This window comes from Rhinatrema bivittatum, chromosome 3 (genome assembly GCF_901001135.1).
Source record: "Rhinatrema bivittatum chromosome 3, aRhiBiv1.1, whole genome shotgun sequence".
Classification (NCBI taxonomy): domain Eukaryota; kingdom Metazoa; phylum Chordata; class Amphibia; order Gymnophiona; family Rhinatrematidae; genus Rhinatrema; species Rhinatrema bivittatum.
In genome coordinates this window covers 280,427,280-280,452,753 of record NC_042617.1, presented here as the reverse complement: position 1 = coordinate 280,452,753, position 25,474 = coordinate 280,427,280, and the positions used below count along the sequence as shown (strand labels likewise).

Sequence of the window (25,474 nt, the reverse complement as noted above, 5' to 3'; positions counted from 1 at the left end):
TTCCTGAACCATACCCAGAGCAGTCCAGACAAGTGGGTTTTGCATCCCTACCAGCAGATAGAGGCAGAGAACAAAAACTTTGAGGCACTGCTACATAACTAAGAGTGCCACATGCACCTCAGTATTTTTCTGTCTCCAGCAGATGGTAGAGGTGCAAACCTACAGTTCTGACTGAAAGTTGGAGTTTGGAGACAAGAATTGGATCAGCTCCCTGAGGTGTTAGGTTCCTTTGTGGGCCATCCCTTGGGTTGAGCTGGGCAAACAGGGAGTTGGATACCCCTGATTGCAGTAGGCCACGGTGCTGGAGACCTCGATAGCTAGGGGACTGGCTCTCTCTTGGGCTTCATAGTCCCCTCCTGCCAGCCGCTGTCTCAGTGAAGGGAAGTACCTTTGGTTGTCTCTGTTTTAAGTTTATTAAAAAAAAAAAAAAGAAAGGAGCAGACAGAGCAGGCAGTAGACCTGAGGCAGGAGATTTGATCGGCGGCTCAGTGACTGGGGCAGCAGGACAGCAGGAGCTGTCTAGTTCGGCAGGAGAGGATGTGTGAGAGTGCTGCGTGTCGTGAAGCTTGTGCTGTGCGGCCAGATTTTTTTCTTTGGTGCGCAACGCTTGCCTTGCCACAACTTCCCATGTGCTGCTTGCAGTCGTGGTGCAGAAGGGATTCCTTCATGGTGTGGTCTGCTTTGCGGCAGAGTGTTCCAGCCGCAAAGTGCCATGGCAGCGAAACCGCGTATGGTGGCTTGCAGGGCCTGCAGGCTCTGGGCGGCCCTACTTGATTCTCGCTTCCTCTGCGCAGGCTATGCTTTGGGATTGGAGGGATCCTCCGGTGGGGGTGCAAAGGCCAGGAGGGATGCAGCATGAGGGATTTGAGCCAAGGTGGGCCCTCGCCTCTTAGATTTCGCGGTGCAAGAATCATTAGGCAATCCCTCCAGGACTACATTGGCAGTTGCAATTAAAGGCACAGCTCCCAATTTCCAGATTTCAGCTACCTCTTTGGGTTGATTGTCAGTTTCCGTAGAACATTTGAGATGTCTTCACCAAGCTTTTTGTATGGGGCAGAGTGCTGCCTCAGTTCCTCCTTCTGCAGTTTTTGTTCCCCAGAAGGGGAATCTTCAGAATTAAAGCCGCAAGAGGTTGAGCAGGGCAGATGAAATGGAGGTGGAAGAGGGATAAGTATGCCAAATCAGACTCTTCTCCCTGGAACCCAAGAGGGTTAAAGGACACTGGCAGCAAAGATTTAGAAGAAGGGTAATATCCCCCTGACATGGAAGATGACGCCTCTGTGGGTACATTGTTTCACAGAGAGCAGCTGTCATCTATAGTTACCCATTCTTTAAGTGTCCTTAATGTTGTTGATGAAAAAGTGAAAATAAATTCCGGATCCATGGAGTAGCATTAGGTTACCTGTGAAGGCTTTTCTCTTGCACAGCTAGTTAAAGATTTAATTGATTTAGAATGGGTTTCTCCAGAAGCCAATGTCAAAGGGAGTTGATCTCTCTGTTGAAGCTGTATGCTCTTATCTCTCAAGGAAGAGAGAGATTAATGTTTTCTATGGTAGATGCACTAGTGTGCTTAGGCATGAAAAGGACCTCTAGTCCGGTGGAAGATGGTGCAGTGCTCAAAGATGCTCAGGATAGGAAGACCGAAGCGGTACTTAAGCAGGCCTTTGAGGCCTCTAATATAGCTCTTCAGGTGGTGGCATGTAGCAATATTGTGGCTAGAGTGGAGTTTTATTTATTTCAGTAATTGGAGTGTTTGAAGGATTTATTTCACAGATGTATACCTACACAGTCCAGAGATCTAGGCAGTTTACACTTGAACATTCATAAATCACATATAAAACAATTTCACAGTACATCCAGATAACATAAGCCAACATTCAAATGTCTCCCCTCACTCTTCATAAAAATGCCAACCCACCCAACACCACACTGTATCCCTCTGCTCAAAGATCTACTCAAGTTTAACATTATTCAAGAGCTTTTTTTTTTCTTTTTAAAATAAAAATGCTTTTAATGGCTTTCAAATCCCCATCAAATCTGTCTCACCCTTAATATTCTCGGGTAGTACATTTCCCAATACAGGGCCAGTAACCCTGAAGAGATGCTGTTGGATTGCATCAAATATACATCCCTATCAGGCACTGCTAACAAATTTTTAAACAAAGAACGCAAAACTCTGGATTGTCAATGGTTCGGGTCTGGAAATGGCAGCGTAATTGGAACCAGGAGCAGCTTATTTTTAGTGGATACTTCCTTTTGATTTGGTTCACACTGTAGCTAGAAGCATGGCTTCCACTTTGCGGCCAGATATTTGCTTTCGCTTAGAAAATGGTTAGCTGACGAAGCTCCCTTTCAAAGGCAGGCTGCTGTTCGGGAAGCAGCTAGAGAAGATGGCCAAGTCTTGGAATGGGGAGGCGTTCTAAAGTTCCCAGGTTGCCAGAAGACCAGCAGAAATGTCCTTCATGAATGCTGTTGAGGTCTGTTTAAGGACTTCAGGAGGTTTAAGCAGGAGAGGTCTTCTGGAGGTCAAAGGTCTAGACCTTATGGCAGATTTCATTCCTTTTTGAAGTTCAAAGAGAGAGGGGGTAAGGATGGAGGCTTGGGAAGTGCAGGGACCTCCCAAAACTAGCAATGAAGGTGTGAGGGTCTACTCTCCGCATGTGAGCATAAGCATCCCTTTATCTGCTTATCACTAATGATGGGTCCAGATTATTTTAAATCAGATGTCATTCAGAACAATTATGCTTTGGCGTTTGCCCATTCGATTTCAGACACTTTGATGGTTTTTCCTTGCCCTTCTTCTCTAAAGTGGTTTGGGTGATGCTTGATCGCGTTTCAGACATAGGAGTAGTAGGACCAATGCTCTTGGTGCAGTGAGGACAAGATCGGTATTTGATTTACTTCATAGCCTCAAAGATGGAAGGAATTTTTCAGCCAATATTGGACTGGAAACAAATGAACAAAGCTCTGCAAGTTCCACGCTTCAAGATGGAAAAGTTGCGATCTTTGATTCCAGCAGTGAGGCAAGGAGAATACCCAATGTCCTTGGATTTAACAGAAGCATATCTATCTGCATTTTCCTATCAAGGTAGACCATCAGAAATATCTGTTTTCTGTTCTTGGAGGGCAGTCTTAGTTTTGAGCGCTTCCTTTTGGATTGGCCACAGCTCCAAGAATTTTTTCAAGATCATGATAGTGGTAGCGGCCTTTTTGCATCAGGAAGGTATTCTGATTTATCCTTGTCCAGATGATTGGATAATCAGGGCAAAGTCTACCCTGGAATGCAGATCAGCTACCAACAGGGAGGTTCTTTTGCTACAAGAGCTAGGTTTGGTGATCAGCTTCATAAAGAACAAGTTATAACCCTTGCAGTCTCTAGAATATCTGGGTGCTCTTTTTTGTCACTCCAGATTGGGTGCTGTTAACTGTACAGAGGATTCAGAAGTTGCAAGTGTGTTCCTTGAGGGACACCAAGAGACCCACAGTGTGGAATCTGGTTCCTTTGGGCAAGGGCTCATATGAGATCTTTGCACAGAGCACTGCTGTCCATGTGGGATCCACAGTCTTCAGATATCGTCTCAGGTCAGATGAGAGCAAGATTAAATTGGTGACTCAAATCCAGACACTTGGAAAAAGGAGTGGATCTGGAACCCCTCCTTGGGCATTAGTGATGACAGATGCCAGCCTTTAGACTGGGGGAGCTCATTGTCAAGGCTGGGTGTTTCAAGGAACTTGTTCATCAATCTGTTGGAAACCAGTGCAATTTGGCTAGCACTGCTTTAGTTTGCTCCCATTCTTTGAGAACAAGCAATCAGGATTTTCAGACAATGCCACTGCAGTGGCATATGTAAACCATGAAGTAGGAACGAAGAGCTCTGTTATCAGCACCACTTCCACTATTGACCGGGAGAAAAGCACATAAGGATGTCCGCAACTCGCATAGCGGGAATAGAGAAAATTCAAGCAGACTTTCAGAGGAGGCTTTCAGTCACATCGTACACTGGGGAAAGCCAATATGGGGATCTAATGACAACCAACAAAAATGCCAACTTGAAAATGTTTTACAGCAGGAGAACAGAGAGAAGGTTATCCGAGCTGAATTCCTTGGTTCAGCGGTGGCTGGAGCAGGAACTTCTTTGTGTTTCCCCTGTGGCTTCTGATAGGCAGTGTTTTACAAAAGTTCTCCAGACATTAGGGAACTGTGATTCTAGTAGATCCAGATAGGCCCAGATACCCTTGGTATGCATATCTAGTCTGATTATTGGACAGGACCTCCCTGCTCTTCCCATAAGATCTAGGCCTGCTGAGACAGGTTGGTGATCCACAAAGATCCGGTTTGGTTCTATTTTATGACCTGGCCTTTGAAAGATCTTGCTAAATCAAATCTTGAGAAGTAGTGGATACTTTGTTGCATTCTCAGAAGATCTCTAAATCCTTGGCTTTTGTCAGGTTATGGTGGCTTTTTGAGGATTGGTGCACTACTAAACAAATTTACGCTAGAGTTGCTTTGATTGCTTACATTTTACAATTTTTGCAGGAAGGTTTGGATAAGGGTTTGGCTTTTAATTCCCTGAGGGTGTAAGTAGCGGCAATCGTGTTACAGAGGCCTTACAAAGGGTAGACTTCTATCTTCTCATCCAGATTTCTTTTTTTGTGAAGGGAATTGAGCACATTAGGCCTCCAGTGAGGGATACAGTCCCCATCCTGGAATCTGAATTTGGTTTTGTCTTTTTTGGCAGGTTCTCCCTTTGAACTTTAAAGATGAGATTTCAGTGAAGCTCCTCATTCTCAAGATGGTGTATTTGGTGACGATCTGTTCTGTTCAGCTGGGCGTATTTTGGAGCTACAGGCTCTTTGGTACATGGAGCCCTTTTAGGAAAATGTTAAAGGAAATGATAAAGATTTGTCAGTTCCGTCATTCCTTCCAAAGATGGTCTCCTTTCACTTTAGTCAGATAGCATGTCTTCCTTTTTTCCATAGGGAGTTGTATGGAGAGGAGTATCCTCAGCTCCATTCTCTAGATGTAAGAAAGATTTTGTTGTATTATTTGAAGGTTACAAATGAGTTGAGGAGGTCAGACGATTTGTTTGTCCTGTTTGCTGGGTCCAGAAAAGGAGAAGCAGTTTCAAAGGATTCCTTGGCGCGCCAGATTAAAGAAGTTATTGGCATGGCCTATGCAGAGATGGACTGTCTCTATCCAGTAAATTAAAAACAGTGAAAGCACACTCCACTAGTGCACAAGTAGCTTTGAGGGCAGAACTTTGGTTGGTGTCGCCATTGGAGATTTGTAAGGTGGTGGCCTGGTCTTCCTTGCATTCATTTGCTAGGCATTAATGTCTAGATGTTTGAGCCAGAGAAGAGGCCTCTTTGGCTCTGAGGTCTAAAAACAGGATTGTTAGAACACACCTAGCCAATCAGGTTTTCAGGATCTCTCTCGTGCATATTCATTGTGGATATCCTGTATAAACCTGGCTGGCTAGGTGTGTCCTGAGAACAAAGGCGGCTCAGTTTTTCAGTCTGAGAAGAGAGCATCGAGCCGAGGGCATTGATGCTCTGCTGCTGCCTTGGCCTCGGGAGGTTCTACTTTACGTTTTTCGTCCTTGACCTCTAGCAGGCAAGGAGTTGTGGAGTATAGAGAGACATCCGGGCAAAGTAGTGTTGGTGGCTCCGGAGGGGCCATATTGGTTTTGGTTCATGGATCTAATCAACTTGGCCCTGGACGGTCCGTTACGCTTCGGCCATCTAATGGGATTTCTTTGGCAGGGTCCCATATTTTCCGAACAGGCTACTCGCTTGTCTAGCGGCATGGCTTTTGAGAGGCGGCAGTTGAGACGCAGGGGCTACTCAAAAGCGGTTATTGCTACTCTTCTTTAAGCTAGGCGAACGCCTACTTCCCTTTCATATGTGAGAGTCTGGAAGGTTTTTGAGTCCTAGTGTATCGCTAATGGAGTGCACGCTTTACCATCTACGGCCTCTTGCCTTTTCTTCAGGAGGGTTTGGTCAAGGGTTTGGCTTTCAACTCTTAGGTTCCAGGTAGCTGCTCTTGGTTGCCTACAAGGTAAAGTAGAGGGTTGCTCTCTGTCTTCTCATCCTTATGCAGGTCTATTTCTTCGGGGGGCTAAGAATTTGTTTCCACTGGTTAGAAGAATTTGTCCATCCTGGTATCTTAATCTCGTCCTCACCTTTTGAACTTCTTCAGAGAGTGATGCTTAAGGATTTGGCCCTTAAGTTCGTTTTTCTAGTGGCCATTTGTTCAGCTAGGAGAATCTCAGAGTTACATACATTGTCTTGCCGTGATGCATTCCTACAGATTTTGGACTCGGGGGGGGGGGGGGGGGGGTCTCCTTGTGGACAGTATCTTCGTTTTTACCTAAGGTGGTATCGGCTTTTCATGTGAATCAAACTGTGGAGCTTCCGGCCTTTCCTGAGATGGACTCTTCTGCACCTCATGCGAGGGAGCTTAAGCTTTTGGTCGTACGCAGAGCTGTGTTGAGGTATCTTAAGCTGACAAATGATTTCAGGAGGTTGGATCACTTTTGTTTTGTGGAGCAGTTCGAAGAGAGGTTCTCAGGCATCTAAGGCTACTATTGTGTGGTGGCTTAAGGAGGCCATTGGCCGACATACATAACTAGGGGTTGTCTGGTTCCTGAAGGTTTGCAAGCCCACACTACGAGCTGTCAGGCAGCTTCATGGGCTCAGATGGTTTTGCCACAGGAAATTTGCGAGCAGCAACTAGGAAGTCACTGCATACTTTCGCAAGGCACTATCACTTGGATGTGGTGGATCCAGAGTCCTGGCCTTTTGGCGAGAGTGTTTTACGAGCAGGTTCCACCCTAAGTAGGGTGCTTTGGTACATCCTGGGAGTCTGGACTGATCTGGGTATGTATAGGGAAAGGAAAATTGGATTTTACCTGCTAACGTTCGTTCCTGTAGTACCACAGAACAGTTCAGAACCAACCCGATCTGTGGAGGTGGAGAGTCGCCGGCTCATCTGATTATTTTTTTTCCCTTGCTTAATGGGATACAGATTTTCTTGGTATGGAATACAGACTTGTTTGGAAAAAAATTTTTTTTGAAATTTTGTTGGTTGTGGTTTTTTTTTTTTTTTTTTTTACGTTTGTATGCTTGGGTACAGGTCAGTACTGAAGAACTGCAGGTGGCATATGTTGCGGTGTCAGTAAACCTTTATCTGCCTCCATCTGCTGGCAGGGTTGCAAAATCCAGAAGTCTGAACTGATCTGTGGTATTACAGGAACAAAAATTAGGTAAGAACCAATTTTCCTGTACTAACGGGTAAATGAGGTAGTCTTCATAAATAGGCATTGACATCTGTTAATTAAGTTGTTCCTATATATTTGGCTCAAGGTTTTCAGTATGGTTAAGGAGTAAAGAAAGTTAAAATATGTTAAAGTAAATAGAATAATATAACAGATTTCACATTTAGTGTAGTCTAGTGCCATGACTAACCAATGTGATATTTATACCCCGGTTTTATTTCTTGTCTCTAAAATGTGGTCTCTCTTATTGGGGTCCTAGGGGACTACAAGCCTCCCTGAAGACATGGTGGTGCCTTTCGACGCAGCCTCAGAGGTTCCTGTAGAGGAGCAGAGAGCAGATGCCATGGTGCAGATTCAGGAATGCCTGCTGACCAGCCGGGGATCAGAAGCCCTGAGCCTTCTTCGTGCTGCCAGGTAACATCATAGTAAGAGCAGCAGTAGTGTGATCCTGAAGTGAGCTCAGATGCCACTGGTTTCATCTGGGTAATGGTGAAAGAAGTCTTGTTTCTCTCCTCAGCTCCTATACATCTGTTGCCACAGGGCCACTTAACTTGACATGGAGATTAGGAAGGCAAATCCTTTACTTCCATAGACTGACTTTAATATATGGGGGATGTGGAGGATAATGTATTCTTTCCTTATCCCACCAGACCAGTCCAGAGGCATGAGTTTTGCTCCTCTACTAGCAGATGGAGAATAAAAGCTATGCTGATGTCACCCTATATAGGGAATTGTGTCACCTGCAGCACGTCACAATGGGATTTAGAGGGTTCACTCTCTTCCTTAATAAATTGGAAGATGGCTGTCCCAATTTTATGGGAAGTGGACCCAGTAGACTAGTGGATTCTTTTCATTATTAGAGAGGAATGTGAATTGAGTGAGATGCATGTAAGTCTGCCCCCAAAATGCAACCTTCAAATACCTTGCCCTGGAGCCTAGGACCTGCTGAACAGCCATGCTCAGGGTGGACATGGAAACGGGAGATCTGGGCACTGGGAGTAAGGCCTTCATCCCTTGAAGTCAAAGGCCATAAAACCACTTTGTCTTTGGATATAAGAGGGTTTCTATATATGGCAGAGTCTGGGGAAAGACTAATTGCTTTTCAGAATAATCATCAGTCAGCCTAGGGGCTCCACACCTGCATAATCCTAGCGGCTACTGAATGGCTATCCTGCTCTGACTTGGCCTGAGTAATCAGACATCTGACTAAAGGAGGAACCAGAGTCCCTCCCTGCATAGGGAGGCCTTTACTACTCCTTGACCAGCAGGTACCCAAGATCATGGATAGCACAAGGGGGTTCCTCCCCAAAGTGGTGTCTCACTTCCATCTTAACCAAACCATCTCTCTACCATCACCAGATGAGCATAAGAATTCGGAAGAAGCTCGAAGTCTACGACATCTCAACGTCGGCAGGCTCCTAGTCCAATACCTGGAAAGGTCGGAATCCATACGAAAGACGGACCATCTATTTGTTCTTCACAGTGGGAAGAAGCAGGGGGAAGCGGCCTCGCGAGGAACTGTAGCCCGCTGGATCAAAGAAGTCATCAAGGCGGCCTACGTGGAAGCAGGAAAACCATGGCCTTTACAAGTCAAGGCCCATTCTACTAGAGCCCAGGCAGTGTCCTGGGCGGAAACCAAGATGCTGTCACCCGCCGAGATCTGCAGGGCGGCAACATGGTCCTCCATCCACACCTTCTCCAGGTTTTACCGCCTGGATGTTCAGGCTCGGGAGGACACGGCATTTGCGAGGGCAGTACTAAGTGGGCCACGGGCAGCCTCCCACCCGGTTCGGGAGTGGCTTTTACACATCCCATTGGTCCTGAGTCCATCTGCTACACACTAGGAAATGGAGAAACTACTTACCTGATAATTTCATTTTCCTTAGTGTAGACAGATGGACTCAGCATCCCACCCACGGCTGCCGTACTCATGGAATTCTCGAGGTCATCCCCGGGAGCGAGTGATTCAAGGATAAGCCTTGCTTTCTTTCATCTAGGACACCCATCCTACTGGGTGTAGACACTTATCGGTTGAGGGCACTGGCGGTCTCCAGCTATAGCCAATTCAACCAGTTCAAATTAATTAAGTTAACCAAGGTATAAAGTTAAGTCATTCAAATTAGTCAGTCACACATATATCCACAATGCTTTTCGAGGAGAATACTGAAGAGCTGCACTTCCTGCAGGGGTATATGTACTAGGGCTGACGTCAGATTGAAATCTGATCCGTCTCCAACTGCTATCAGGAGTACACTATATCCATTGGTCCTGAGTCCATCTGTCTACACTAAGGAAAACAAAATTATCAGGTAAGTAATTTCTCCAGTTCTGTACCTAGCAAAAAAAAGAGACAAAAGAAAAAAAAAATTAGTTATGAACGTAAGAACATAAGAACATGCCATACTGGGTCAGACCAAGGGTCCATTAAGCCCAGCATCCTGTTTCCAACAGTGTCCAATCCAAGCCATAAGAACCTGGCAAGTACCCAAAAACTAAGTGTATTCCATGTTACCATTGCTAGTAATAGCGGTGGTTATTATCTAAGTCAACTTAATTAATAGCAGGTAATGGACTTCTCGTCCAAGAACTTATCCAATCCTTTTTTAAACACAGCTATACTAACTGCACTAACCACATCCTCTGGCAACAAATTCCAGAGTTTAATTGTGCGTTGAGTGAAAAAGAACTTTTCTCTGATTAGTTTTAAATGTGCCGCATGCTAACTTCATGGAGTGGCCCCTAGTCTTTCTATTATCCAAAAGAGTAAAAAACCGATTCACATCTACCCGTTCTAGACCTCTCATGATTTTAAACACCTCTATCATATCCCCCTCAGCCGTCTCTTCTCCAAGCTGAAAAGTCCTAACCTCTTTAGTCTTTCCTCATAGGGGAGCTGTTCCATTCCCTTTATCATTTTGGTAGCCCTTCTCTGTACCTTCTCCATCGCAATTATATCTTTTTTGAGATGCAGCGACCAGAATTGTACACAATATTCAAAGTGCGGTCTCACCATGGAGCGATACAGAGGCATTATGACATTTTCCGTTTTATTCACCATTCCCTTTCTAATAATTCCCAACATTCTGTTTGCTTTTTTGACTGCCGCAGCACACTGTACCGACGATTTCAATGTGTTATCCACTATGACACCTAGATCTCTTTCTTGGGTAGTAGCACCTAATATGGAACCTAACATTGTTTAACTATAGCATTGGTTATTTTTCCCTATATGCATTAGGGATGTGAATCGTTTTAGGACGATTAAAATTATCGTCCGATAATTTTAATATCGTCTTAAACCGTTATGGAACACAATACAATACAGATTCTAACGATTTATCGTTATAAATCGTTAGAATCGTGAGCCGGCACACTAAAACCCCCTAAAACCCACCCCCGACCCTTTAAATTAAATCCCCCACCCTCCCGAACCCCCCCCCCAATAACTTAAATAACCTGCGGGTCCAGCGGCGGTCCGGAACGGCAGCGGTCCGGAACGGGCTCCTGCTCCTGAATCTTGTCGTCTTCAGCCGGCGCCATTTTCCAAAATGGCGCCGAAAAATGGCGGCGGCCATAGACGAAAAAGATTGGACGGCAGGAGGTCCTTCCGGACCCCCGCTGGACTTTTGGCAAGTCTCGTGGGGGTCAGGAGGCCCCCCACAAGCTGGCCAAAAGTTCCTGGAGGTCCAGCGGGGGTCAGGGAGCGATTTCCCGCCGCGAATCGTTTTCGTACGGAAAATGGCGCCGGCAGGAGATCGACTGCAGGAGGTCGTTCAGCGAGGGTTCCGGCGCCTCGCTGAACGACCTCCTGCAGTCGATCTCCTGCCGGCGCCATTTTCCGTACGAAAACGATTCGCGGCGGGAAATCGCTCCCTGACCCCCGCTGGACCTCCAGGAACTTTTGGCCAGCTTGTGGGGGGCCTCCTGACCCCCACGAGACTTGCCAAAAGTCCAGCGGGGGTCCGGAAGGACCTCCTGCCGTCCAATCTTTTTCGTCTATGGCCGCCGCCATTTTTCGGCGCCATTTTGGAAAATGGCACCGGCTGAAGACGACAAGATTCAGGAGCAGGAGCCCGTTCCGGACCGCTGCCGTTCCGGACCGCCGCTGGACCCGCAGGTTATTTAAGTTATTTGGGGGGGGGTTCGGGAGGGTGGGGGATTTAATTTAAAGGGTCGGGGGTGGGTTTTAGGGGGTTTTAATGTGCCGGTTTTTCGATTTTTCGATTTTTAACGATTTTTAACGATTTTTCACGATATTTTACCCCCCCAAATGGCAACAATACGATTCCCTCCCCCTCCCAGCCGAAATCGATCGTTAAGACGATCGAGGACACGATTCACATCCCTAATATGCATCACCTTGCACTTGTCCACATTAAATTTCATCTGCCATTTTGATGCCCAATTTTGCAGCCTCACAAGGTCTTCCTGCATTTTATCACAATCGGATTGTGATTTAACTACTCTACACAATTTTTTATCATCTGCAAATTTGATTACCTCACTCGTCGTATTTGTTTCCAGATCATTTATAAATATATTGAAAAGTAAGGGTCCCAGTACAGATCCCTGAGGCACTCCACTGCCCACTCCCTTCCACTGAGAAAATTGTCCATTTCATCCTACTCTCTGTTTCCTGTATTTTAGCTAGTTTGCGATCCACAAAAGGACATCGCCACCTATCCCATGACTTTTTACTTTTCCTAGAAGCCTCTCATGAGGAACTTTGTCAAACACCTTCTGAAAATCCAAGTATACTATATCTACCGGTTCACCTTTATCCACATGTTTATTAACTCCTTCAAAAAAGTGAAGCAGATTTGTGAGGCAAGACTTGCCCTGGGTAAAGCCATGCTGACTTTGTTCCATTAAACCATGTCTTTCTATATGCTCCCTCCCAGGAGGTTGGCAGGTCCTGGTGGGATCTTCCCTCCTGGTTTTAGTTGAGGATGAGCAGGGGTTGGGGACCCTTGAATGCTCGCTGATCCATGCCGGGGGTCACAACTGGTGGTCCAGTTCCCTCACCCTCTGGAGCCTAGAGAGAAGCCTCTGCCACCCTTCGATAAGCCTTTCTTTGTGTTCTGCTTTGAAAGTTGTTTTTAAAAAAAAATATAGTGCAAAGAAGCCTTTTTGGTCAACTGAAGTGGGCTGTTTTCGTTTTGTGAAGTTGTCATGGCCATTCCTCGATGGTGCAGACTGTTCTGGGGAGGTGCGCGAGAGGCTGTTGATCCGTTTTGGAATTTTCTTTGGCAAAGGCACAGAATATAGCAGGGGAGGGGATCACCTGCCTGTTCTCTCTCCCACTAATTTCTCCACGGAGAAGGCCTGGGGGGGCCTATGGGAGCCAGTCGGGGGAGGATCAGGATTCTCTGGAGGAGGATTTGGGAGGTTCCTCCCCTTTTTCGCCAGAATTTGTGTTGCTGATGCACAAAGCCTTTTTGGCCCACCAGGCCGCGGAGTGGTCTAGTTCTAGGTGGAGGATGACAGAACTCCCCCCCCCCCCCCAGAAAGAAGCCCAGATTTTTGGGGGCCTCAGGGGCCATTAGGGTTCACAGGGTTCTTAGTCCTTTTGGGTCTGGGGCCACAGAGGAGGGTTCCTCGGAGGAGTCTGATCGGGGCTTGCCATCTGGGAATGGTTCTCCCAAGTTTGACCCTTCTTACTTTCCAAAGAGGACGCGGGAAAAGTCCCAGCGGTGGAAAGCGATGATCCCAAGGTGGTTCGCCTGTTTCAAAGGGAGGAACTCGGGCCCCTGATACCGCCTATCCTGGCAGAATTAGGCATATCCGTTCTGCAAGAGCAGCCTGACCTGGAGGGGGTGGATCCGGTCATGACCTGCTTGAGTGGTCCAGCCAAGACTTTCCCTTTTCACAGGTCCGTTAAGGAGCTGGTGGTCAGGAAGTGGGATACACCGGAGACTGGCCTTAAGGTTAGCAGAACCATGGATAAGCTCTATCCTTTGCCCAAGACACTCTGGAGCTCTTGCGGGAGCCGAAGGTGGATGCCTCAGTCTCGGTGGTTACGAAGAGGACCACCATTTCAGTAGCTGGTGCAGTGGCCCTGAAGGATTTGCAGGACAGGAAGCTTGAGGTGCAGTTTAAGAAGATTTTCAAGGTGTCCATGCTTGGCATCCTTTTGGCTCTATGCAGCAGCTTTATGTTCTGGGCTAGTTTAAGATGAATGCAGCAGTTACAAGATAACAGGAATCTATCACCCCAGGAGTTCAAAGAGGCAAAGTGATTGGAGGCTGCAGTCGCTTATGGGGTGGCTGCTTTGTGTGACATAATTTCACCTCTTCTAGGACTATGATGTCTTCGGTCTTGGCTAGGAGGCTTCTGTGCTTGTGAAACTGGTCAGCAGACATCTCGTCAAAAGCTCAACTGGGAGCATTGCCTTATAAGGGCAAACTTTTGTTTGGAGAAGACTTGGAGCAGTTGGTAAAGCATCTGGGAGATAAAGCACAAGCTTCCAGAGGACAAGCCTAAAGGGTTCAAACAATTTTTCTCTGTCCACTCTCGTTTTCGGGGGTAAAGGTGTTTCCGCCAGATGAGAACTCTGGGTGGTGGCCAAAGGCAGTCCTGGAACCAGCCATTTCGTGGGCGCAGAGCAACCCAAGATGGCCCCGGCCAGGGTAGTGGTGGGGCCAAGCCTGCGCAATGAGGCAAGGCCAGCCCACTCCTCAGACCCAGTCATCGGGCATCGTCGACTCAGTTTTACAAGGAGTAGGTCAAAATCACGATGGACCAGTGGGTTCTAAACGTGATAGGACAAGGCTATGCTTTAGCTCAGCTGCCCAAAAATCTTTAATGAGATCTTGTGCCTCGGCGGAGAAGAAGCTAATCGTATAGCAAACCATACGGTGACTGCGAATGCTAGGAGCCATTGTCCCCACTCCTCAGGACAAGCAGGAGATGGGACGTTATTCTGAAGAATGGCGCATGTTTCTTATTGGTGTTTTTCAGATATGGTTGCAGCTTTGATTACAATTCTCAGTTAGGAATTTCCTCTCTCCTCTGCTTGTTTCGGGTAATTTTATAGAGTGGATTTATTAAGAAGTTTGGATATAGATTTTTTGGATACTGAGAAATACTGAGGAGCTGCAGGTGGTACACGAGGTTAAGAGGCAGTGTCTGCAAAACTTTCTCTGTTTCCAAAACCCAGGAGTCTGGACTGATCTGTGGTACTACAAGAACGAAAATTAGCAGGTAAGAACCAATTTTCCTTTATGCCCCAATGCAGAGATGTGCACTGGCCTACTTCTTGCTTTCTTAGCACTGGAAACAACTCCTAGTACTAAGTAAAGTTTCCAAAGCTAATGTCAGTCTACGAGCAGAAGCTAGAGTTTCATCGCTGGGACCTGTAATTGAGATTTTATGCTTGGAAAATATGCTTTGTGCACAAAAAGCTTGTTGGCCAGATAAGAGAGGGGAATATTGAAAAGTCAGCATTTAGCCAGCTAACTTGTGAGTTATCCGGCTAAATGCTCTGAATATTAAGCTACTTTTTTCTTCTGTTGATTACTTAATGAAATATTGAGTATCCTTGGAACTGCTTTGAGAGATTTTGATGGGGGATGAAAATGTTTAAGATCAATTAATTACGTGGTCCATAGTTTCAGGCTGTGCTGCTGCCTCCAATGTCTGTTCGCTGGCAGGACCTGACTTACAAAGATGGTTGTTGTGAGCACTTCTTTTAGGATTTGTTGACTGTCTAGTCCATATTTGATTTATATTCTGCCTTTCAGGCACTTCAAAGCGTCATGGGAGAGTGAAGTGACTTGCCAAAGGTCACAAAGAGAACAGCAATGGGATTTGAATCCTGGCTTCCATGGTTCAGTCCATTGCTCTGACCACTAGGCTGCTCCTCCACTCAATTTGTGTTTTGTTTGGTTTTTTTTTATTAACTTATATTTTATCAGTTTTACCATACCACCAGGAAAGAAGAGCATACAGTAATTGTGCATCTACATTCTCCTCCACTCCATTTGGCTGTCTCTTTAAACATTTTTTTCAGATATGGTCCCCGTAGAACAAATGTAGATATTTTTAGCAGGGAGAGCCACAGAGCTCTGATATATTGCTGCTAGCTGATCTCAGTATCAGCCCTGGGAATACACCTTCCTTTACTTTCCCCTCCAGTGGATGCCATTTGAAGGTGGTGGAGGTGAATTCCTAGCCCCCTCTTTGGTACTCTGGGACATTTGTGCTCTGGCTTCCAACAGGTGTGTGATCTCTATTTTTTTTTCTCTCCCTCTCCTCCCCTCTTTTCACCGTCTCTCTTTTCCTCTCTTTAGGGAAGTATGGCCGGAGGGCGATGCCTTTGGCTCATCTGGGCTGGAGCCAGAAGAGGAGGTGCAACTCCTGAAACAGATCCTCTTTGCGGACCTTCACCGTGAGTATCCTTACTTGGAAGGAGCAACTGCAGGCACCTCCAGTTATTGTATTGCAGGGACCTCTGTGTTTGTCTCTGGGCTGCATTGCAAGAACCCTATGCACTGGCACCAAGAGACCTACAAAATTTCACAGTTGGCATCGGGTGTTATGTAAAGCACTTTTCACAGTTTGTGATGTCATGTGCAGTGTCACTGCTGCCCAGCCTACTGTGCATGTGTGATGTCGTATGCAAATAGACCCAGAAAAAAATTATTCAAATATGCGTGAAATGCACTAGCACGAAATGTAAATCTCTAAAGAATACACATTTCCCAGTACGGACCCAGATCAGCAAGAGATAGATGCCTTGATCTTTTCCAAATATTTATTAAAGTAGAGACGTATTCATAAAAGTGCTCGACTCAGGCCAAGTTTCGCAGCTCAACAGCTGCTGCCTCAGGGGCTTTGACAATCAAGAATCAAGAATCTCAAATGAATTACAATGGTATAAAATCATCAAGAGAAGGTAACTGTGAATCAGCGCTGTAAAATAACTTGCAAAACGCCGTCATATATTCAGTCTCTACTACCTTCGCAGCCATTATTGCTTAGATACGACTAGCCGGCATGCTCCATGTTTGGCCAGTCCGTCTACTCCTGTTCTTTTCGGTTTAATTACCCAACATCCCTCCACCATCCTTCTACTCACAGTAGAGACTGAATATGTGACGGTATTTTGCAAGTTATTTTACAGCGCTGGTTCACAGTTACCTTCCCTTGATGATTTTATACCATTGTAATTCATCTGAGATTCTTGATTGTCAAAGCCCCTGAGGCAGCAGCTGTTGAGCTGCGAAACTCGGCCTGAGTCGGGCACTTTTATGAATACGTCTCTTATTTAATAAATATTTGGAAAAGATCAAGGCATCTGTCTCTTTTTGTTCACCTGACGGCCATTATAGATCGCCTACCTCTTTGCTTTTTGGGACCGTACCCAGATCAGTCCAGACTTCTGGGTTTTGCTTCCCTGCCAGCAGAGGGAGATGGAGAAAGTTTCACTGACACTGTACATAACCCAATGTGCCACCTGCAGCCCCTCAGTATTTCTCTGTCTCTATAGTTGGTGTTAAAATCTGAGTACATAAAAAAAAAAAAAAAGAAGAAGAAGAAAAACAAGAGAAGATAGAGCTCTAGTTCCTCCCAGGGGTTTATTAGGTCCTGGTAGAAACATCCCTTCCTGGTTTGAGGTGGATGAGGGGGGGATTGGTGACCCTTGATGGTAGCTTGTTCTGAGATTCCGTGGGGGTCTGGTGCTTCAAATCCCTCAGCCCCCACAAGGCAGCATTGCTTCCGTTGGCAGCTCTGCATTGCAGGTCCCATCTGAGCAGGGAAGTATTGAATTTCTGTTTTGGGGCTAGTTACAGCAGTAAATGGAGTTTTAAAGCTTGTTTAAAAAAAAAAAAAAACCCGCGACCAGGGGGCAGTGGAATCATTGTGCCGGTCATTTGGGGGCCTTGATCACTGCTTCAAGACTGGTCATCCAGGGGTTTCCTGAGATTCAGGTAAACGGAGTGGCGATAGTGGCATGCTGCTCAGGCCATATGGCAATGGTGTGAGACAGTGCCGTTCGTGTGTAGATTTGCGGTGACGCCTAAATTCAGACAACTTGTATTCTGTGTGCATCCCTGGTGGAGAAGGTACTTAAGGGGGAGCCCAGCACTAGACCGATGGAAAAATGAGCCTTGCGGGTGATGGCGTCTAACGCTGAGGCTTTCACTGTCAATGCGAGAATGGCTGCCATTTTCGATTCCCTAGCAGTGTCAGCAGGAGAGGCAAGGGGAATCCCCTTCTCAGTTATTGCCAGCAGTTCCCTGTTCCGCGGAGGTGCAGAGAGGCACTCGTACAGAGGAGCAGTCTGGTTCTGGTAAGGGGTCTTCTGCCGGTTTTAATTTGCTTATGCGCAAAGCTTGTTTAGTGGAACGGGCAGTGGGGGATGCCGGCTCTCGGCCCCAGCTTCCATGGATTCTTGAATGATCAAGAGGCCTGAGCTATTGAGAAGCTCTTTGGGTCTTCAGTGATTTTCGGTGCCAGATGTTAAAGAGGTCTGGGCCTAAATACAGTGAAGGTGCAGGCAGACTTTGCTTAGCCACTTGGTGGACCTCGGCATTGGTTCTTTCTGTGTGCATTCTCACCGAGTGGCAGGGATCTATGCACGTAAGGCTGCAGTGTAGGTTTGAGCGCATACGTCTGCGATCTAAACTTGAGCAATATTTGCATGAGCACTAGTGCATGTATGACTGCAACTTAAGTGCATATTTATGCATGTACGCCTATGTGGCGTTGGTGTGCGTGCAGGAGGCCATCTAGAGCCGAAGTTCAAGAAAGCTAGGCGCAGGGGACGAATAGGTCCAAGCGCCTTGCTGTCTGAGAGCAAGGCGCTTGGACCTATTCTCTCTCCATTTGTGTCAGCGCTGTTTAGATGCTCAAAGCGATTTGACTACTATAGCTTTTGCACATGTTGGGACATCCCCCTCGACCTATGGTGTCTCTGAAGGGAAGTAGATTGGGAGGTGAGGCAATGGTCAGTTCTCCTTCTCCCTTTTTCCCAATGGCAGAAGCTTCCCTGTGGTAGAGATTAGAAGAGAGCAAGGCTGGGCCTGTGGGTTCTGGTATAGATCCATCCTCCTCCTGAGTGGAATGTTTCCAGGGCTTGCAGACCTTTCTGCAGGGGTGCCTAGCGAAGGCGATGCAACTTGTTATGTAGGGATCGCATCCCTTTTGTCAGTCATGATGGGCAAATGCCGCAGGGAGGCTGGGTGATAAACCGGGCGAAGAGTCAGTTGATCCCGTCCCAATCCTTGGATTATCTGGGAGCGCGGTTCTTTTTTTTTTTTTTTTTCTTTCATTTATTTATTTATTGCATATTTTTAATGTTTACAATCAAGAGTATACCTTGACATCTGGAAATTACAACTGACATCAGGAAAATAAAAATATATAACATTTGCCAAATAACAATCATGTCATGTCGTATCATCTCAGTCCCCAAATAAAGAGATCCAAGTTCTTATGAAGGCTAATTCAAAGAAAATTATCAAACTTACATGAAGCAGACATTAGCATAAGTGGGATTGAAATTTACTTATTTGGGAACAAATTGCCTCATTCATTGAGATAGTGCGTCAGACTGGATATTACCTTCAGAATTCACATTAGAAGAAATGTTATCCGTAATAAATTTAGTAAGTTGTGACGATCATGAAATGTATATTTAACATTACAGTAATTTATATTACATTTACAAGGAAATTTTAACCTAAATGTAGCTCCCATTTGTAGCAACTTTGGTCGCATGATCAGAAATTGCTTCCTTCTTTTTTGGGTTTCTTTAGCCACGTCTGGAAATATTTGCACTAACAACCCCAGAAATAACTCCTTACGATGTCTAAAATACATTTTCATGATAAAATCTTTATCTGATTCAAGTAAAGATATAACTAAAGTCACTGGTCGAGCATTCATGGTAGCAGACGATTCAAAGAGTTCAAATACATTTAAAGGCGACAGAACGTTGTAATCCTGGCCTTCACTAGTTGTTAATTTTGTCGATGGTATATAGAAGATCTTTGTCAAAGGAAGTATAGTTTGCTGCGTGAATTTTAAAATTTCTGTAGCGTATTTAACCCACATATCTCTCGCAGAGACTAAAGACACTTTGGGGAAATTTATTAATCTGAGGATTTTCATTCTGGTAGTATTTTCAATATTCTCCAATTTCCTATGAAGAAACTGATTTTCTTTAATCAACATACGTTGTTGTTCATTAATATTTCCAAAATCTTGGTTCAGAACACTTATCACTCATTCTCTTTTCACATTTTCTTCCTGAATCTTTCTCACTTGATTTTCTAAATCAGCCATTTTCCTTGCTACAGGTTTCAGTTGTAGAATATTCTCATTTAATATAACAAGCATTTCCCATATAGACTCCAATGTAAAAACCTGTGGTCTTACCATAGGTATAGTCCTCAATTCAATCTCCCGAACCTCTAGCCAGTGCACTTCTCCTGGTGCCTTCGAGACGCCGCAGATCATGGCCTCCACCGCAGGATCCTTCTCCTCACCACTTCCACACAGGCCGCCATTATCATCGGACTTTACCGGAAGGGTCACTGATCTCAGCCCGCTCCTTCCTGTGGGGTTCTCTGGTGGTGTTCTTGCCACTAGGGATAGAGATATCATCAAGTCGAGGAGGGGTCAGATGTTTCAATGCCTTCATGATCCACCACCTGTGACTGCTCTCCCGGGTACACAATCCCACACACCACATGGGCATCCATGGAGCCGGTTATCGAACTCACCAGGGGACTCTCTTCCAGAAGCCTCTCCCTGGCCCGTCTTTTTCGACCCGAATGCGGCATAATCTATTCCTGATAGAAATTTTTTCAGAGAAAACCAAGAGAGACGCTCACTGCGTTGCAGCTAAACCGCCATCTTGGATCTCTAAATATTTATCTGGGAGCGCAGTTCTTCACCGGATGGGTAGGGTGTTTCTTACCCCAGAAAGGATACTCAAGTTGCAGTCGCAAGTGGTTCGGCTGCGGGACCTGTAGTCCCCAAGGTCTGGGTTTATTTGCAAGTCCTAAGGTCCATGGCTTCTACGCTGGATCTGGTGCCATGGGCTTTTGCGCACATGTCCATTACAGAAAGCTCTTCTGTTCCATTGGAATCCAATATCTGAGGAGTTTCAAGTGCTGTTGCCGCTCCAAGAGGAATCCAGGTCCAGTCTCTCGTGGCTATCGCGGTCTAGTTGGAGAAGTGAGTGGATCCGGAGGTTCCGGACTGGGTGGTAGTGACCACGGATGCCAGTCTCAGCGGTGTGTCAAGGTTCGGCAGCCCAAGCACGGTGGTCCCCAGTGGAAGCGTCCTGGTCAATCAACCGTCTGGAAACAAGGGTGGTTCGGATAGCGCTGTTTTTTCTCCCTTGGATTCAAGGATGGGCAGTACGTGTGTTCTTGGACAATGCAACGGTGACCTATATCAAAAAGCAGGGTGGAACAAAGAGTTGTCTCGTGGCTCAGGAGGTTCACAAACTCTTTGCCTGGACAGAGCTTCATCTAGCGGCTCTCGCAGCGTCTCACGTAGCAGGTATGGACAATGTGCAGGCAGATTATCTCACCAGGCGACAACTGGACCCAAGAGAATGGGAGTTGTTGGCGGAGGCCTTTGCGCTCCTTTGTGCAGGTGGGGCGAGCCGCAGTTCGATCTCATGGCAACAAGGAAGAATGCCAAGGTGACCACGTTTTTCAGCCGCTGAAGGGAATTCGGCTGCGCAGGAATCAATGCCCTAATTCAGCTGTGGCCAGAGAGGCTCCTGTTGTATGCCTTTCCTCCTTGGCCGCTTGTAGGTTGAGTGTTACGTTGCATCGAGCAGCATCACGGTCGAGTGATTCTGCTAGCACTGGAGTGGCCACAACATCTGTGGTTTGCAGATCTGGTACAGCTAGCAGTTAGAAAGGCCCATTCGGTTGAGCCATCTGAAGGGGCTGCTGCATCGGGGACCCATCTTGGTGGAGCAGGCGGATCGCTTCTGTCTATCAATTTGGCTTTTGAAAGGTGACATTTCCAGTTGAAGGGGTAGTCCAAGCTGGTGATTTCTACTCTTCTTCAGCCTAGAAGATTCTCCATTTCTTTGGCATATATCAGGGTTTGGAGAATGTTTGAAGCCTGGTGTGGGGTCCATGACTTTGATCCCTTAAAGGCAGATGTGGCCCAGGTCTTGGCCTTTTTGCAGGAGGGCTTATTGAAAGGTTTGGCCTATAAGTCTCTCCGTGTCCAGGTTGCAGCCTTGGGTTGTTTGAGGAAGGTTTCAGGGAAGACCTTTAGCTTCACATCTGGATGTAGTGCATTTTTTTTTTTTTTTTTGAAGGGAGCAGAGCATTTACATCTTCCAGTCCATAGACTCTGCCTTTCCTGGAAACTTAATTTGGTTCCGCAGGTACTGTGTGGTTCTCCTTTCGAGCCACTGCGCAGAGCTTCCTTGAAGGATCTTACTCTGAAGATGGTTTTCTGGTGGTGATTTGCTCTGTGAGACTGATTTCAGAGCTCCAAGCCTTATTGTGCAGGGATCCCTGTTTGCGAATTTCTAATGATGTGGTCACCTTTTTGCCCAAGGTGGTGTCTGCTTTTCATCTTAGCCAGGCAGCGGAGTTGTTGGGGTTTTTCTTATCTGACGCCCGATTCCCCCTGTGCAAGGGAACTTCATCTTTTGGATGTGCATCAGGTTCTCCTAAGACCATATGTTTGTGTTATTTAATGGACCAAAGAAGGGTAGCAAGGTGACTAAGAGTACAATTTCTCATTGGTTGAAGGAAGGCGATTGTTTCGGCCTATATTTGTAAAAGTCGGTTGATCCCTGAGGGGGTTGCGGGTGCATTTCACTAGGGCACAGGCAGCCTCCTGGGCATAGTGACAGTTGGTGTCGCTGCAGGAGATTTGTCAGGCAGCAACATGGTCCTCTTTGCACACTTTCACTAAACATTACTGTTTGGATGTCGGGGCCCAAGAGAAGGGCCTTTGGGGAAAGTGTGCTGTGTGCAGATCTTTTGGGATCCCACCCAGGGTAAAGAGGTTTGGGTACCTCCCACTTGTCTGGACTGATTTGGGGTATTAACAGGAAAGGAAAATTGGTTCTTACCTGCTAATTTTCGTTCCTGGAATACCACAGATCAGTCCAGACTCCTTGCCCTTTCTGGTTATGATTTTTCAAAAGACTTTTCCTGATTCTGGATGCTGCTGGTGATGCAGACTTTAAATTTGTCCTGCAGAAGATAATTGTATATAGTTCTCGCTTGTTTGAGATTCAAAATTTTTTTCTTGACCATAGTTCAGGGGTCAGTTTGGTTGGGAGTTCCAACTTGTTCCTCAGCTCTTTTAGAAGAAGAGATCCTGGAGGATCTCTAGCCAAGTTAAACATCTTGGCTAGGGTACAGATCAGAACTGAGGGACTGCAGGTGGCACACTCGGTTATGTAGCAGTGCATCGAAGCTTTTGTCTCTGCCTCCACCTGCTGGTAGGGATGCATAAACCCACTTGTCTGGATTGATCTGGGGTATTCCAGGAACGAAAATTAGCAGGTAAGAACCAGTTTTCCTTTTGTTGGCTCAGACCCTGAATATGCTTGGCATGGCACGAGTCTGTTTGCTCAGATCCTGAACACACTCAGTATGTCTTGAGGTCAATTTAAGTTAAGCGTCCTGTTTCTTTTGCCCTTGTATCCAATTCAGGAGTTATTTGGCAAATTTTTAAAGTGGGGGGGGGGGAACCAGTTTTCCTATATCCCATCTATTTTGTGGTTCCAAAAAAATTTTTTTTTCATAAGGTAAATGCGGCTCTCAATGTTCACCGTTTCCACATGAGCGGTACACAAGGGAGAGTCCTTGACATCTCTTGACTTGACAGAGGCATATCTGCAAATAGCCATTAGGTCAGAGCACCAGAGATTCCTGAGGTTCATGGACCTGAGGGAATATTTTTGGTTTCAAGCCCTTCCTTTCGGCTGGCGACGGCTCCGCGTATCTTCACCAAGGTGGTGGTGTTGCTGGCAGCTGCATTGCAAAAGGAGTGTGTGGGAGTCTTCACCGTATGCCCTCCCCACCAATTGGTGAATACGTGATCTAAAATGGACCATTTCAAATCTATGAAAACAACAAAAAAACTTAAAAAAAAAAAAATGACAAGGTTGTGCCAGCAAGACTCATGATTAAATGTGACCCACAGTATCACAAAGTGAATGTAATTTCAACACACATATGGCTGCTTTGCTCTGCATTCAAGTGAAGCTAGGGCAATATTGAAAAAACATTTAACACTTAAAATAATGTGTGAATGCTTTAGAGATTTATATATGTAAATGGACTCCAACAAAATATCTTAAGTAAAGTTCAAATGAAAGGCGTGAAAATAAGTTATGTGGAAGAATGTATTAAATATCTGCATGTCTGACTTTGGCTTCCAGTTTAACCCCTTCTGACCTCTTGCTTGGACAGACTCTGCTGCATTAGCTTACCTCCCTCTTCCCCACCATGTAGTTGCACATAGATTTTTTTTTTTTTTTTTTTTTTAATGTTGTGTCTTCCAATCCCTCAGGGCAAACAGTGCCCAGGAGAGAAGAGCCTGAGGAGATGGAGGAAGAGGAGGAGATAGAGGAAGAGCTTCATGCTGTCCAAGTGTCAGAGAAGGAGTTTAATTTCTTCGATTACCTGAAACGGTAAAAGCTTCTAAGATTGTAATTTTCATTTGCATGGCACTCCTCATTCAAAGAGCATGCCAAAAGCAGGTTACATTTGGCTGTTTCAGATAAATGCACACAGCCACCTCTGGGGAGCAAAGTCTGGATACCAAGTTTTTGTTTTGTTTTTTTAAATTTTAATTTGCGGCATCTAAAGTGTACAAGAGAGATTGGGTGGAGGGAGTGGGGATAAGGAATGGTGTTGTGGTCTCATTTTAGGACTCTGGTCAGAGCCACTCCAGCACAACTTGAGTTTCTCACCTACAGAAGTGTACCTAGGCTAGGGATACTCATTTCAGTCCTTGAGGGCCACACACCCACTCAGAAATATTCATCACCTATATTTGTATGCCCTTGGTCGTGCGAACCAGATTAGCCTGCCTGTTTTGCTACCTTGAAAACCAAACCTGGTTTTGATCCTAGAAGGACCATAGTTCCTGGGGAGCTTCTCTCTGAATGAATGTGGCTGTGTTAGCTCCAAATAAAATCTGGAATTGCTCAGCCATGTGGCATGAGAATGTCAAAGTGTATCCCTGGGTGACCATTAACTCAAGACACTCAGCACCATTGCGCTGCTGATCATGATTATTTGGAGGTTGGGATTGGCAGGATGAACGGGGAAGAAGGGTTCATAAGTGTTCCAGTGAGGCTGAAGAGGACAAATTTTTTTTTCCCGGTGTGACTGCTTGTATCCCTGACAGGTTTGCCAGCTTTAACATAGTGAAGCCCTACTTCTTGCTGTTGAAGAGTTACCAGCAAAACACCAACCACACCAACCACTGTATCGTGAAGATGCTGCATCGTGTGGCCTACGACCTCAAGATGGAGGCACTGCTCTTCCAGCTCTCTGTCTTCTGCCTCTTCAATCACCTGCTCTGTGACCCAGCTGCCAGTGCCTACAAGGTGAAGAGGGAGGTTGCATGGGAGCAACTGTCACCATGCCTAGTTTTAATATCTTAGGGAAGGGAGATGGGTTGCATGGCATTTCAGTGTTCCCTCACATTACCTGTTGTCATGCGGGTAGCTGAGGGGGTTGGGGAAAACCACTCTTTAATGGTGATCTCCCTTCTAAACGCCCCCCCCCCCCCCCAGGAGCTGGTGACCTTCGCAAAGTACATCCTGAACCGATTCTTTGCACTAGCAGCCACCAACAAGAAGGCCTATGTGGAGCTGCTCTTCTGGAAGACCACCACAGTGGTGCGGGAGATGACAGAAGGATACCACCAGCCGGGCGACAGGTGAGGCCTGGTGAGCACTGTCAGGAGGATGCAGGGGGGGGGGGGGTCAGTCCAGGCTGCCAGAGCCAATTGCGTTATTGTATCCATCTCAGCCACATAGTTGAGGGGCAGAAGGGCAGTGGAATGCGGAGGGGGTCTTAGCTGTTACTGGTGGATGACATAATGAGCAGCAGTTCTAGTTACATGTGGATCAGTCAGTGTGAAACGTAAATGGGATTCTTTTGGGTTTTTTTTTCAAAATATCTTTATTGTGAGGGCAAGGGACGATACAAAGAAAGAAATAACGATATCCTTGATTA

At 46.0% G+C, this 25,474-nt stretch overlaps 1 protein-coding gene across 2 annotated transcripts in view; it reads left to right on the top strand.

The window, feature by feature from the left end:
- TIMELESS (timeless circadian regulator) overlaps window positions 1-25,474 on the top strand; it is a 148,094-nt gene that overhangs the window by 70,184 nt on the left and 52,436 nt on the right. For both annotated transcript variants that reach the window (XM_029594810.1, XM_029594811.1), the window contains exons 15-19: window positions 7,537-7,691; window positions 15,569-15,666; window positions 23,796-23,916; window positions 24,639-24,840; window positions 25,030-25,175. In XM_029594810.1, coding sequence (XP_029450670.1) covers window positions 7,537-7,691; window positions 15,569-15,666; window positions 23,796-23,916; window positions 24,639-24,840; window positions 25,030-25,175 — 722 coding nt within the window. The remainder of the gene's footprint in view (window positions 1-7,536; window positions 7,692-15,568; window positions 15,667-23,795; window positions 23,917-24,638; window positions 24,841-25,029; window positions 25,176-25,474) is intronic.